The 12,708-nt window shown below is 32.4% G+C and overlaps 6 protein-coding genes across 6 annotated transcripts; 2 read left to right on the forward strand and 4 right to left on the reverse strand.

Annotated features, from left to right (window-relative positions):
* Window positions 1–564: 564 nt before the first annotated feature.
* On the forward strand, window positions 565–1,682 carry psmA5 (proteasome subunit alpha type 5; the record flags this gene model as incomplete). Its single annotated transcript, XM_004360848.1, has 4 exons — window positions 565–578; window positions 718–994; window positions 1,079–1,189; window positions 1,347–1,682. The coding sequence occupies 4 exons, from the start codon at window positions 565–567 to the stop codon at window positions 1,680–1,682; spliced, it is 738 nt and encodes a 245-aa protein (XP_004360905.1).
* Window positions 1,683–2,036: 354 nt separating this feature from the next.
* On the reverse strand, window positions 2,037–2,548 carry psmG3 (proteasome assembly chaperone 3; the record flags this gene model as incomplete). The annotated part of the gene is made up of 2 exons (XM_004360849.1): window positions 2,037–2,270; window positions 2,366–2,548. 2 exons carry the CDS (start codon window positions 2,546–2,548, stop codon window positions 2,037–2,039), a joined length of 417 nt encoding a protein of 138 aa, XP_004360906.1.
* A 124-nt stretch (window positions 2,549–2,672) lies between these two features.
* nagE (glycoside hydrolase family 20 protein) lies at window positions 2,673–5,217 on the reverse strand (the record flags this gene model as incomplete). Its single annotated transcript, XM_004360850.1, has 5 exons — window positions 2,673–3,517; window positions 3,869–3,898; window positions 3,997–4,215; window positions 4,298–4,588; window positions 5,214–5,217. The coding sequence occupies 5 exons, from the start codon at window positions 5,215–5,217 to the stop codon at window positions 2,673–2,675; spliced, it is 1,389 nt and encodes a 462-aa protein (XP_004360907.1).
* A 50-nt stretch (window positions 5,218–5,267) lies between these two features.
* Window positions 5,268–7,999, forward strand: DFA_05187 (uncharacterized protein; the record flags this gene model as incomplete). The annotated part of the gene is made up of 6 exons (XM_004360851.1): window positions 5,268–5,444; window positions 5,514–5,661; window positions 5,726–5,886; window positions 5,970–6,517; window positions 6,828–6,911; window positions 7,906–7,999. 6 exons carry the CDS (start codon window positions 5,268–5,270, stop codon window positions 7,997–7,999), a joined length of 1,212 nt encoding a protein of 403 aa, XP_004360908.1.
* Window positions 8,000–8,155: 156 nt separating this feature from the next.
* On the reverse strand, window positions 8,156–9,388 carry DFA_05188 (uncharacterized protein; the record flags this gene model as incomplete). Its single annotated transcript, XM_004360852.1, has 4 exons — window positions 8,156–8,309; window positions 8,558–8,618; window positions 9,006–9,086; window positions 9,382–9,388. 4 exons carry the CDS (start codon window positions 9,386–9,388, stop codon window positions 8,156–8,158), a joined length of 303 nt encoding a protein of 100 aa, XP_004360909.1.
* Window positions 9,389–9,464: 76 nt separating this feature from the next.
* On the reverse strand, window positions 9,465–10,942 carry DFA_05189 (uncharacterized protein; the record flags this gene model as incomplete). The annotated part of the gene is made up of 4 exons (XM_004360853.1): window positions 9,465–9,542; window positions 9,660–9,689; window positions 10,337–10,392; window positions 10,855–10,942. The coding sequence occupies 4 exons, from the start codon at window positions 10,940–10,942 to the stop codon at window positions 9,465–9,467; spliced, it is 252 nt and encodes an 83-aa protein (XP_004360910.1).
* Window positions 10,943–12,708: the final 1,766 nt, after the last annotated feature.

Consider the following 12,708-nt stretch of genomic DNA (forward strand, 5'->3'; position numbering starts at 1 on the left):
ACCTGTGCACTAAAACATCTCTTTGTTCATAGAACAAGCAATAAACTTTGTCAATCACCATCCGCCCATTTTAGTGTACCTGTCAATCTCCACAAAACAACAAAAATTGAAAAAAAAGGGTTTCCCAAAAAATCAAAAAGTAACAACCTCCTTCTCAAGAAGATCATTTTTCTCCAATCCGAGGTCAAAGAGCTTGTTAAACCGTTCAACTCAAAAGTTCTATCTTTTTTCTTGGTCGATCTTGTAAAGTTCGTCATCATCACTAATTAGTGTATCGTATTCGAGAAGAGAATGCGCAATATATCTAATCCTAGATAGATAATATATATATAATGTGAGAATATTATACATTCATTGGGTCTCTATCACTTCAAAGTAAAATAGAGTGAAATTTGAAATAACACCTCAGATGGAAGTTCAAGAAAAAAATTAAAAAAAATTAAAAAAAATGAATTTTATAGTGGGCACTGTGAAGATCAACAAACTTTGATTAATGAATTTAATAACACAATTATTATATTTTAAAATTATAATACACATAAATATATACATACACTTTTAAGAATGTTTTTAACTAGGTATGTCTCTCTCTCTTAAAAGACAGACACAATAAGAGATTAAAGGAAGGAAAGAAAGAAAGAAAGGACAGTTTCAACTAATCATCATCTGTCTATTACGACTACTACTATTACTACTACTTTAATTTCAACAATCTAGATCTGAATATGACCGTGGAGTAAATACTTTTTCACCAGAAGGTCGTTTGTTTCAAGTAGAATATGCTTTGGAAGCAATCAAGTTGGGATCGACATCTATAGGTATTCAATGCGAAGAGGGTGTTGTTTTGGTTGTCGAAAAGCGTCTCACCTCTACTCTTTTGGAGCCATCATCCATTCAAAAGGTTGTTGAAATCGATTATCATCTTATTTGCGCCATGTCTGGTTTAACTGCCGACTCTAGAACCATTATAGATCACGCTAGAATTGAAACTCAAGTATGAATAATAATAATAACATTCATTATATTAATTATTATAATAATAATTACTAACAAATGATTATCATTTGTTTAAAAATAGAATCATAGATTCAACTACGATGAACCAATGGGTATTGAATCAACTGTACAGTCAATTTGTGATTTAGCCTTACGTTTTGGTGAAAATAGAAAGGATGGTGAAGAAAGAATGGTACGTTAAATTTAATTAAATTACAACATACAATATATATTATATTACATGTTAACTAATTTATATCTCTATTTCAAATTACTAAATTGGTATCATACCATATGATGATAAAATTGATTGATTGATTGATTGATGTATGTTGTTATTACATATATAGTCTAGACCATTTGGTGTTGCACTTTTAATTGCAGGAGTTGATGAAAGAGGACCACAATTATATCACTCTGATCCATCAGGTACCTTTACTCAATACCATGCAAAGGCTATTGGTGCCGGTTCAGAAGGTGCCCAAACCACCCTCCAAGAGAAATATTCAAAGACACTTTCACTCCAAGAAACCATTCAATTGGCATTGACCACCTTGAAGCAAGTCATGGAAGAGGCTGTCACTACTACCAATGTCGAATTGGCCGTCATTTCAAAGAAAGAGAAAAAGTACAAGATCTACAACAAAGAAGAACTTGAAGCCGTCATTGCAACTCTCGGTCAATAAGTTAAATAACAACAACAACATAACAACAACAAAACAACAAAACAACAAATTTAAACTATAAAGTTGTCCGTCCATAAAATAGATATATTGAATCAATCAATCGACTGAATGACCGACCGACCGACCGACCACCCCACCCTGCCTACTATTTTATATTAATCCCCAACCAAACAAACCTATATCTTGATAAATAAACAACAAAAACAGGACAAAGGTTTTTAGAACACTGTATGATTTATAAACATATATAAATATATCCAACCATTAGATTATGTTTGTTATTGTGTACAAAAGGAGTAGTATGAAAAGAAAAGAAGAAGATTGTTATGTCTCACCCTTTCCTTTTCCTTTATTCTACCATATTCTATTCTCAAAGATGACATCCAATATTGCTTTGAATGCTTCTTTAGATTTATCGGTCAAAGAGATTGATAGTAAAAGAGAGTTGGGAGAACGTTGTGATATATTTTCGATTAATTGACGTGCATAGATTGATACTAGTTGATCTTGATTACCTCCAAGTAATGATTCAATATGATAACATGGTTCATCCGATTCAAATCCTTCAGATTGTTTAATTGCTTTAATCTATAAATAGAGTAAGAGTTTTAGTTTTTGTTTAGTTTATTCGTTTGTTTGTTTGTTTGTTTGTTTGCATTGATATGTATATAGAATATACTTACCCAAGTAGAGAATCTTTGTGTTTGAGCAATTGTTATAAATACAGTTCCAGCAAACACAGACATTGATATATCGGTATGAACATTATTAATCTTGACTGAAAGTTGTTTTGTCTTTACTGGGAATACAGGTTGTCGTGGTTGTTCTTGTTCAACAACATGACTATCAATAATTAATGATGACATGTTTAGTATGTATATATATAAGTAGCGCGGAGATATATTAATTAATGAATGATCAACTTTCATATCTGACTTTTGCAGCTGCAAAAAACAAAATTAGATTAAGTTGATCTATTTATTATTATTATTATTTAGTCTTCTTTATATGATTTAATATTCTATCAATTGTTGTTTGAGGATTATTACTATTGTTATCAAATAACATGGATTTGGATAATTGTTTGGATAGTATTTGTTTTGTAAAAGAGTGAGCTCTGTCTTTGGCATTATTGTTGTTGTTGTTGTTGGTTAGTTTGGGAATTTGATCATGTGACCATAGATTCTCACTCATTGCAATGAGTCTGAACCATACACGATCGTTGAATCCACGTTCTACAACGGTCAAATCCTTTTCTGTACAGTTGGACGATGGTTGGGTCATCTCCCAAGCACACCCTTCAACACCCAAGAGATTTGAAATATTAGTTGGAACAAACCGACTGTAACAATCCTCAAATGACTTACAACTCTGAAACGATGGGTCCATATAGAATCCAAAGCTATAAATAATCTCTTGGTCTCTTAGATACTCTCCAATAGTTTCTCCGCCTTTCCATACTTGATATATTATGTTGTTACTATTGTAAACTGGAGATGTACTTGTACTTGTACTATTGGGATGAAGAATCTTTTGATATTGACCATGTTGTAAAAGGAATAAATCAACGAATGAGTCTTCCCAAAAGATGAGTTGTTTGGAGGGTGGAAGTGTCTTGTTGGCAATATCGAGGAGACGGTCGAGGAAATACGGCATGTATTGGTCGCCGCTGTGTATACCCTTTTGCGCCATTCTCGCAACCAACTCTTTATCTTCGAGCCAGCACTCTACCGACACCTCATCACCACCGAGGTGTATGTATGGGTCGGGAAACAGTCTACCAAGAGTCGACAGTATCTGACCAATCACAGTATATGTCTGTTCATTTGAAATATCTAATGGATAGTTGTGAGTGTAGTCATGGTTAATCGGGTTGGTTTTAGTGGTTGCTTGATGATTTGGACATTTAGCAACAATCTCTGGGTACCCCAACCCCCAAGATCTCGCATGTCCAGGCATATCAATCTCTGGTACAATCCGCACACCATATTCTGTCGCATGCTCGATAATCTCCAAAACATCTCCAATGCTGTAATAGTGTGATCGAGAGGGTGTAGGTATCTCGTTGTGAATGAATCCGAGGTGATTCGAACCCATCCCATGTAGTTTAGGGTATTTAGGTATTTCAATTGGGAATGATTGATCATCTGTAATATGCCAATGCAGTGTATTTAATTTCAACATACTCATTCCTCTAATCAATGATTTAATAAATTCTACATCAAAAAAGTATCTTCCTAAAGACATCAACAAAAACAACATTAGAAATCATTCCCAACCATGGTATGAGTTATATAAATATATATATATATACCAGTATCCAACAATAAACCTCTATATTCAATAGAAGGAGAATCTTTGATAACTAGAGGTAGATAAATGACACAAATGGCATGTTCTTTGTTTGCATAGACCACTTGAACCAATGTCTTGATAGCATTCATCGCTCCAAGATGTGAATACACCATCATTCTAACTTGCTCCTTATCAACATATAATTTATATTGTTCATTCTCTTTTGTTGGTATTGTATCTATAGATTTGATAGAGAGAGAGAGAGAGATTCAATGATTGTTAATAACATGTACATGTATTATCTATTCAGCACCACTTACATTTATTATAGCTATGATGGTGACCATCATTATCGTCATTACTACTACCATTTAACAATACAATAATGAATCTTGATTGTTTAGATTTTGAAGGAAAGAAAGTAGATACAGGTAGATTGGCTACTACTGTATGATAGAATGATCTAACAAGTTGTCGTTTATCGAGAGTCCAAGGTCCAACAAATTCAAAGTCTATGTTGTAAGGTATGTATAGACACTCTAATACATTGCTTGATGACTCTACCGATGTTGGTAGTGGATAGATAACATCTTTTGCTAATCTACAATCAACTACATTAAAAAAGTAAACTGTAGTCGTCAACAAGAAGAAGAAAAAGAGATGAAATAGAAATAAATATAATGAAATAATAATTGAAAATTTCATTTAAAGACAAAGAAAAATAATAATACTTTACAACTTTATTTTTTTTTTTGAACACATCAACAAAGGGGGGGGTTGCGTTCACACAAATTGGTTGATTGATTGGAACACACTTTAAAGATACATCATTTATTTGTTGGAGGTATAATATTAATAATGTTCTTTTGCAACCTCCTGGAAGATGAGTTAAATTAGAAGTTTTGTAAATTTTTAAAAGATAAAAAAAATAAAAATAAATAAAAAAGAAAAAGTTTAATTTTTATTAAAAAGAGTGATAAAAATACATTCTTGTGCGAGTAACAATCAAATGATTAAAATATATTAAATCAAACAGACTGTCTAGGTATTGGAAATACCAATTTTTTATCTTTTTATTTTTATTATTATTTTTATTCAAAAATACGAATTTAACAATGACCATTTTTAGAAATAGTTTTTTTATGAATTTTTCATTTTAATTTTTCATATTTTAATATCGATGTTCATAGTAATCTTAATTCCAATTCATTTAATATATTTTTTTGTAATTTATACACATAAAATAGAAAAGAAATAATAATAATAATAATAATATTAATAGTTTTAATCATGGCATCAATGTTACATCCACACTCTAATAATGTTAGAGTTCCAGGTAAAAGAATAGATGATGCATACAATTTATTTAATGGCGCATTCTTGAATATGCCAATTTCAAAGACTGATATTCCAATTGAACCAGTTGTCATTTTAGATGTTAATCAACCAATTGAAGAAGGTTACAAGGTATATATATATATATTCCCCTATTCAAATATTAATCTATTTAGATACTAACAAACAATGAAATTTTAGATTGTATCAACCAAATTAGCAGCACCAGTATTTGATAAAACTAAAAATCAATTTGTTGGAATAGTTGATATCAAACATTTCCTTGGTTACATTTTATATAAAATGCCTTTCCCTCCAACTGGTGTTGAAGAAAAACATACAATTTCTGGTAACTTTTTTATTGTTGTTGGAAAAAAAAGGAAATAATATTAATAATCTTTTGTTAAATTTAGAACTATTAATGTTCCCATGTTATGTTTTGGATAAAAACTCAACCATTTGTGAATTATTCAAATATTTTAATACTGGAGTACATTCTGCTTTTATTTTAAATGAAAAGAAGCAAATTCAAATGATTAGTCAAATGTCTTTAATTAGATGGATTAGAGAACATGTATGTATTTTATATAATTAAAAAAGAGAGAAAAATATTTTGATTTTAAACCATTTTTCTTTTAATTTTGAATTCAAATTTAGATTAATGAAATTGGAATTGGAGGACAATCAATTGGTCATTTAGTAAAGGATGACCAAATTCATAAATTTAGCAAGGTATTTTCAATTGATGAAAAGGAACCAGTAGTGAATGCCCTTAAAATTATTTACACTGAAAATATTTATGGAATGCCTATTTTAAGAGATGATCGTGTTGTTGGAAACATTTCCGTAGTGGATTTAACTCTGGCCCAAGATAATTTGGACAAATTGACCATTCCATTGTCACTCTTTTTCAAGGATAGACCTGTCTTTACATGTTGGAAGAATTCCACCCTGATCGATGTTTTGGACAAGATGATTGAACATAATGTACACCGTCTCCATGTAGTAGAAGGTGATAATCTTCCCTATGGGATCATCACAATTTCAGACATTGTTCATGTAATGTTGGAACAAAGTGGGTTTAATGCATCCCAACCAACTGACAACAAGATGGATCAAAAGGTTACCCAAAATGAAAAAGAAATTCAAAAAGATTTACACCAACAACAACAAAACAAAAAAGGAAGAGCATCCAACATTGATATGTAATCAATCAACCAACCAACCAACCAACCTATCAACCCTTTAACCAAATCAACTTTCATTACATCAATAAACATTTAATTTAAAAATATTAAAAATAGAATCCACATAATAATTGATTTCATTTATGATTAGAGGGTTGTTACCATTCATTACCAATTGTCACTTATTTTACACTTATTATTTGAAAGTGGATTTAGTAATTGGAATGTTTATAATAATACAAACAAAAATATTATAAATCCTAAAAACGATTATGATGAATCAAATAGAGTTGAATACATTATCCGAAAAGTATTGTTATAACAATAGAATGAATGACAAAGAATATTTAGGAATATTGATTTTTAAAAGAGGACATGTTTTGACGGATATTTCGCACAATAAGGAATGGGAGTATAAAGGAGAGGGATGATAAACAAACCGACTGCATACAGTATACGATAATGTACTATTTAAAAAGGGAAGGGTGAATGGAAGAAAGGATGATGGGAATGGTACTAGTAGATACCAATGAATCGTAAACAGTCGACTGAAGATTGCGTCCAATAATAGCTAAAACCAATATCTCTTTCTGCAATATCAACGATTAAAAATACCCATGGGTGGGTAAGTAGGTAGTATATCTTGTATCGATTTTACATCTTTTTCCAATCACAACAGTGTAACCCAAACCTGTGGTCAATTAATTTACTCATTTCACCCATCAATTTGCAGCGAAATTGATTTGATTTTAACACTTCTGAGTGGGATACACCATAAAGTTCATAGGTGTGTTTTGGCGATTGATTGGGGTAGGTTGGGAGAAAGACTTTCTCTCTCTGGATTCCATTTGCATCATGATGATTCGCGATTGTGTTGTCTACTATAAATTGATTACCTCCCCGCACCCATAGTTATGGGGATATTGTTTGTGGGGGGTGTTTACTGACAGACCAGTTGACTGGTCTAGTAGTGAACATGGAATATGAGGACGAGTTGTTTGACGATGATAATCTATCCAAACCTAACCTCTACAAGGAAAGGGGGTGGCAGAAATTCAGGAACATTTTGGAGAAATTATTTATATCTTCATTCATTCATTCATTCATGATTGAGTGAGTATTGAGTGAGTGAGTGTGAGGACGTACGTTGGTATGATTGAAATTGCGTAATATTAATTAATAATATTATCTGTTTGGCTTGATGCTGACTTGATGTTCATAGCAATGTAGTGTGATGAGATGAGTGGTTGGGTATGATACTTTATCTTGGCATTTAATATCGGAGAGTGGTAAAACTAACTAACCAACTAATTAATTTCTTCTTCCCACCCACGCACACATATGTCTTTGAATCAACGATATCGTTAAGTGTGGATCCCAGACCATTCAACAAAAGCTTTAAATAGACGGACGTGCGGTAAAAATAAAATTTCTAGCTTAAACAATCAATATATTTGTCCCTGCTTCCCATTTATCATTCAATCAAATCGATTTGATTAAACATAAACATTTAACTATCAACCTAAATTAATTTATCTTTCATTCCAGCCAGAGAGATTTAAAACAAAAACCAAAGACAATAATTCCAACCCAAACTAATTTGTAAGTTCCAGAATCACCCCTCCCAAAAATTTCCATCCATCCCCTATAGTTTTTTCAACAAGGATGTTCATCATATCCATAGTTAGTTACACATCCATCCATCACATCACTTGAATTCGCACCTACAATTTTAAATTCGTGATCAACCAAATTCTTGATTGATGGTGATGAAAATGTTTGCTGTGCATTGTAACCATAATATAATTTACTATACTATAGTATAGCTAGCTCACTATACCAAGAATTGGGGAGGGATAAAGATAAGAGAGGGAAAGTAAATCGTGCATTGACATCCAGGTCGAAATATTAAAATTTTAATCAAACACATAATTTCATCCACACAACACACCCCTTCCTACATTACATTCTCTCACACACAACTCATATTGGATAGAGATATACCAGTATTGCAAGAAGAAAGATAAGAATTAATGAAATGGATGGGATGATACCTACCTATCAACCCACCAATCAAGTGTGGGAGGTGATCTATTGTGCACATTGTTATTAGCACCATCTAGAGAGAGAGAGAGAGATATATATTGCTGGTTAACTTTCTGTTCATGTTGTCGTCGTAACATAACAGTCACACTCACATATATATATACATACACCCACCTGTCACACACACACACACACACTTGCATTGCTGCAATGCTTACTCTTCCCAAAATGTTGACGAAGATGCCAACAGCAAACATCTACATCTACTAGTAGCGTGATGTTAAGTAGAAGAAGAAAGGAGAAGAGAAATTGGTGTTTGGTTTGGTTTGGTTGGCTATCACTCATGACGTGAACGATGCCCAGCCAGCACTTAGATATCTGTTAGGGTGGTCGTGGTCATGGGTGGGGAGTGGGGTGGAGTGGGGTGGGTGTAGGGTGTTTGGTTGGTGGGCTTGCTGACTGACAGAGACAGGACTGGCTAGCGGGCTAGCCGGCTGGCGGGGTACGATGTTGGTACCAATAACATTTGTATCACTACTATCTATCTTTATTTTTAAATATATATTATTAAATATTATTAAATACGTTTACCTTATTATTATTATTGTTGTTGTTGTTCTTGGTTTTTGGTGTTTAACAACAACAACTTGTTGAACAACAACAAAAAAGATAATATAACATTTGATTCAATCTCAAGATTAGCATTTCCTTTTATAAAAAGGTTGATATAAAGCTTTGGTTTATATCTTGCTTTCTCCATCATATACACTTTTGTATTTGTTTAAATATATATCATATATCATATCATCATTTCCTGCAACTTCTCATATTTTAACTTTCCATTTTATTCCAACCTTTTTTTTTTTTGTTTAATTAATTAAATCAAATCCAATCCGTTTTACTCATTCATCCCATTTGACTAGTAGCAGTATCTAGCAGTATCAGCATACAGACAGACAGACAGACAGACAGACGTTATAGAAATTACATCCATCGACTATTTTATTCGAAAGACTCCTGTATTACTTTTTAATTTATAAATTCATTCATTTCCAAAGAGAATAATAATAATAATAATAATAATAATAATATAGAATAATTAGAATATTTAAACATTCCAAGAACAAGTTCCATCCACATCCATCTTTATAATTAATTATCAAGCAAGAAAAAAAAACCAACACATCAAAATCTTGTCCAGGAAAAAAAATAGTGTTCCTTGAAGATAAAGTAAGTGTGTTGAACTTTTTATCTCTTTTCCATGTATCCAATTCTAACTTTACTTTTTACACTTTTTTTTAGACAATTATTATTTATTTATTTATTTATTTTTAAAAAAGTGGTAGGTTTATTTTAATTTTTGTGAACATCATCATCATCATCAAGAGATGAGATGAGATGAGATGAGAGACAATAAGGAATATTAATATTTATATTATTTATTATTATTATTTATTATTATAACCTCTTTTTTATATTATTATTATTATTGAAACCACAGATACCCTTCCCTTTATATTATATTATTGTAATTATTATTTATATATCTATCTAGAAGGTCATTTCCCAGAGTTTAAAAAGAACCGACTTTTAAATTAAATTTGGTGGTAGGTACACACAAACAAAAAGAATCTTTTGGATCTGTCGATCCGCATTCATCATCATCATCATCATCATCATCATTAGTATAGTCACAACCATCATTATAATATTAGTATTGTCATCATTGATCAATCAACCCATTCCATTACATTAAACTGTTTTTTCTTTGATAAAAGCACAACAACACACTACTATATTGTCATTCTTGTCATTCTTGTCATGCATGACTCTTGTTGTTCTTGTTGCTTTAAAATTATTTTAAAACAAATCTGAATCCAAATCCATCAATCATATCAATCAACTCGACCACATCATGATGATCATTTAACAATAATTAGTCTTTATTTGATTCATGTTGTGGTGCTCTTTCATCTTCTCTCTTTTCCAAGACACCCACTCACTCTCTTCCATCCACATATCCATTCCCAAATAGTTGGTTTGCTCGATTGACGAAGATAATATAACATAACACCTACTACTCCTACTACTCACTGTCTACTACACACTTGATTCTCATTGATCGTCACAATGTGTGTTTTTAAATCGCAAAAAATATTCCATATCGATCCATCCCCCGGGCAATATTAGCATCATGATAGCTCACCTCTCGCGACGATGATAATAATCATTATTTTTGACACCCACTCACCCATCCGTCCACCCATCTATACACTACACCCACACCACCACAACCACCAAATACTCACTGTCTACTTTATGTATAAACGTTTGTTGTTGTTGCGATACAGATAATAATGCTAATGCATCCAACACCAATCCCACTTGATGTTCCATTTTTGTTTGTACATCCATCCATCCATCTATCCTCGCATCGCATCGCATCGCATTTCTGTTGGTTATCCCTAAACGCACACACGCTTTGTTGTTGGTAGCGACCAAACCAGCACATATGTGTACGACGGTTCTAATTAAAATATCAAATATCATAATGATTACATAAGAGAAGAAGAGGAGGGTTCCTCTTGTTTTTTGAATATTTTTTTTTTGTTGAATGCTTCCTTCTATCCATCCTCGTTCCATTAAACTCGTCGCATCGTTTATATAATATTTATTTAATAATTTTTTTATTTCCAGCATCATCAACATCATCATCCATCCATATCCTCCTCCTTTGTCCGAAAAGCTTTTTCCAGTTTTGATTTAATTATCTGGAATCACGATTTACAGTATCTCTCGAGTAAAAAAAGAAAAGAGACAAGAGACAAGAGACAAGAGTAGAATAGACAAACCGACAACTTTTTGTTCCAATCCAAACAACAAAAATCACACAAAGAGTAATTATTATTATTATTATTATTATTATTACTATTACTATTAGTATTATTAGTTGTTGTTGATTAGTTCAAGATCTTTGGGATTGTGTTTCCCCAAAAATCAAAAAAGGTAATCATTCCACAAAATTCCTGGTTTTTTTTTATTATTTTAATTTAAATTAATTGGAACCCATCGCAACGCGATCAATTCCATTCATTCCATGTTTACTTTATGACCATCGCGATCCATATCCGTGTCTATATCTGCCGACTGTCTGTGTGCAACAGCACTCTCTTTGTACATATTTTCACAACCCACACACAGAAGCACCCATATCTCAAATCAAGTAGATGTTTAAAAGTTTATGAAGTTTCTCCTTTTTTTTAAACAACCGTAAAGGTATGTTTTTTGGTTTAGTGGAATAAGAAATTTAACCACAAACATATGATGATTTGTTTATTTTCCCACCACCCCCACTAAACCACTAAACACCACTCTCACACACTGTTGACCAATCAGTCTTTTTTTTTTAAAATAGAACCCATCCAACATTGATAGAACGCATCCTTTTCAATCTCTCACCCCCCCACCCATATCCTGTACACTTAAAATACATTGAACCTCACCCCCATCAATTCAACAGATAAAACTTATGTGTCATCCATCCATCCATCAATCAAAACAAAATTGACTGTTTGTTTGTTTGTTTGTTTGTATGTTGACGTGTGTTTAGAAAAGATGGAATGCTTCCAAATATCCAATCTTTCCTGTTTTTTGTAAAACTCTCTCTTTCAACCATCCATTAGCACACACAATGCATTTATTAACAAGCTAGCAGAGAGAGAGAGAGAGAGAGAGATGAGTAATTGATAATACCAACAATGCAGCAGATCAGAGTCAACACACTCACATACACACCAACGCCCGGCGTTAGTTTGTGAGTGAGTGACAGACACAGTCAGTCTGTCTGTCTGTTAACATTAATGTTCTCACTCTCTTGCCAAAATTCCAAAAGTTAATATATCTGGGAGAAAAGAGAACAGTGTTTTTTAATTTTAATGTTAAAATGATAGAACACCCCCTCACCAGCGTGCTCAATCTGTCAATCGCCCACACGTGTGTGTTGGGGTGGGTGGGTAGTAGTGATATATTAATTAGGTGATGGTGGTGTTATGCTCTTGTTATTGTATTGTTGTTTTATCAGAATTCAGTGATCGATTGATTGATGAGTTATCCAGCACTCTCTCTACTTGCAAAAGAAAGAAAGAAGAATGAATGCTGAAAAA

Source organism: Cavenderia fasciculata, assembly GCF_000203815.1.
Source record: "Cavenderia fasciculata unplaced genomic scaffold Scf_Dfasci-G-o-80e12.f1-5, whole genome shotgun sequence".
Lineage (NCBI taxonomy): Eukaryota > Evosea > Eumycetozoa > Acytosteliales > Cavenderiaceae > Cavenderia > Cavenderia fasciculata.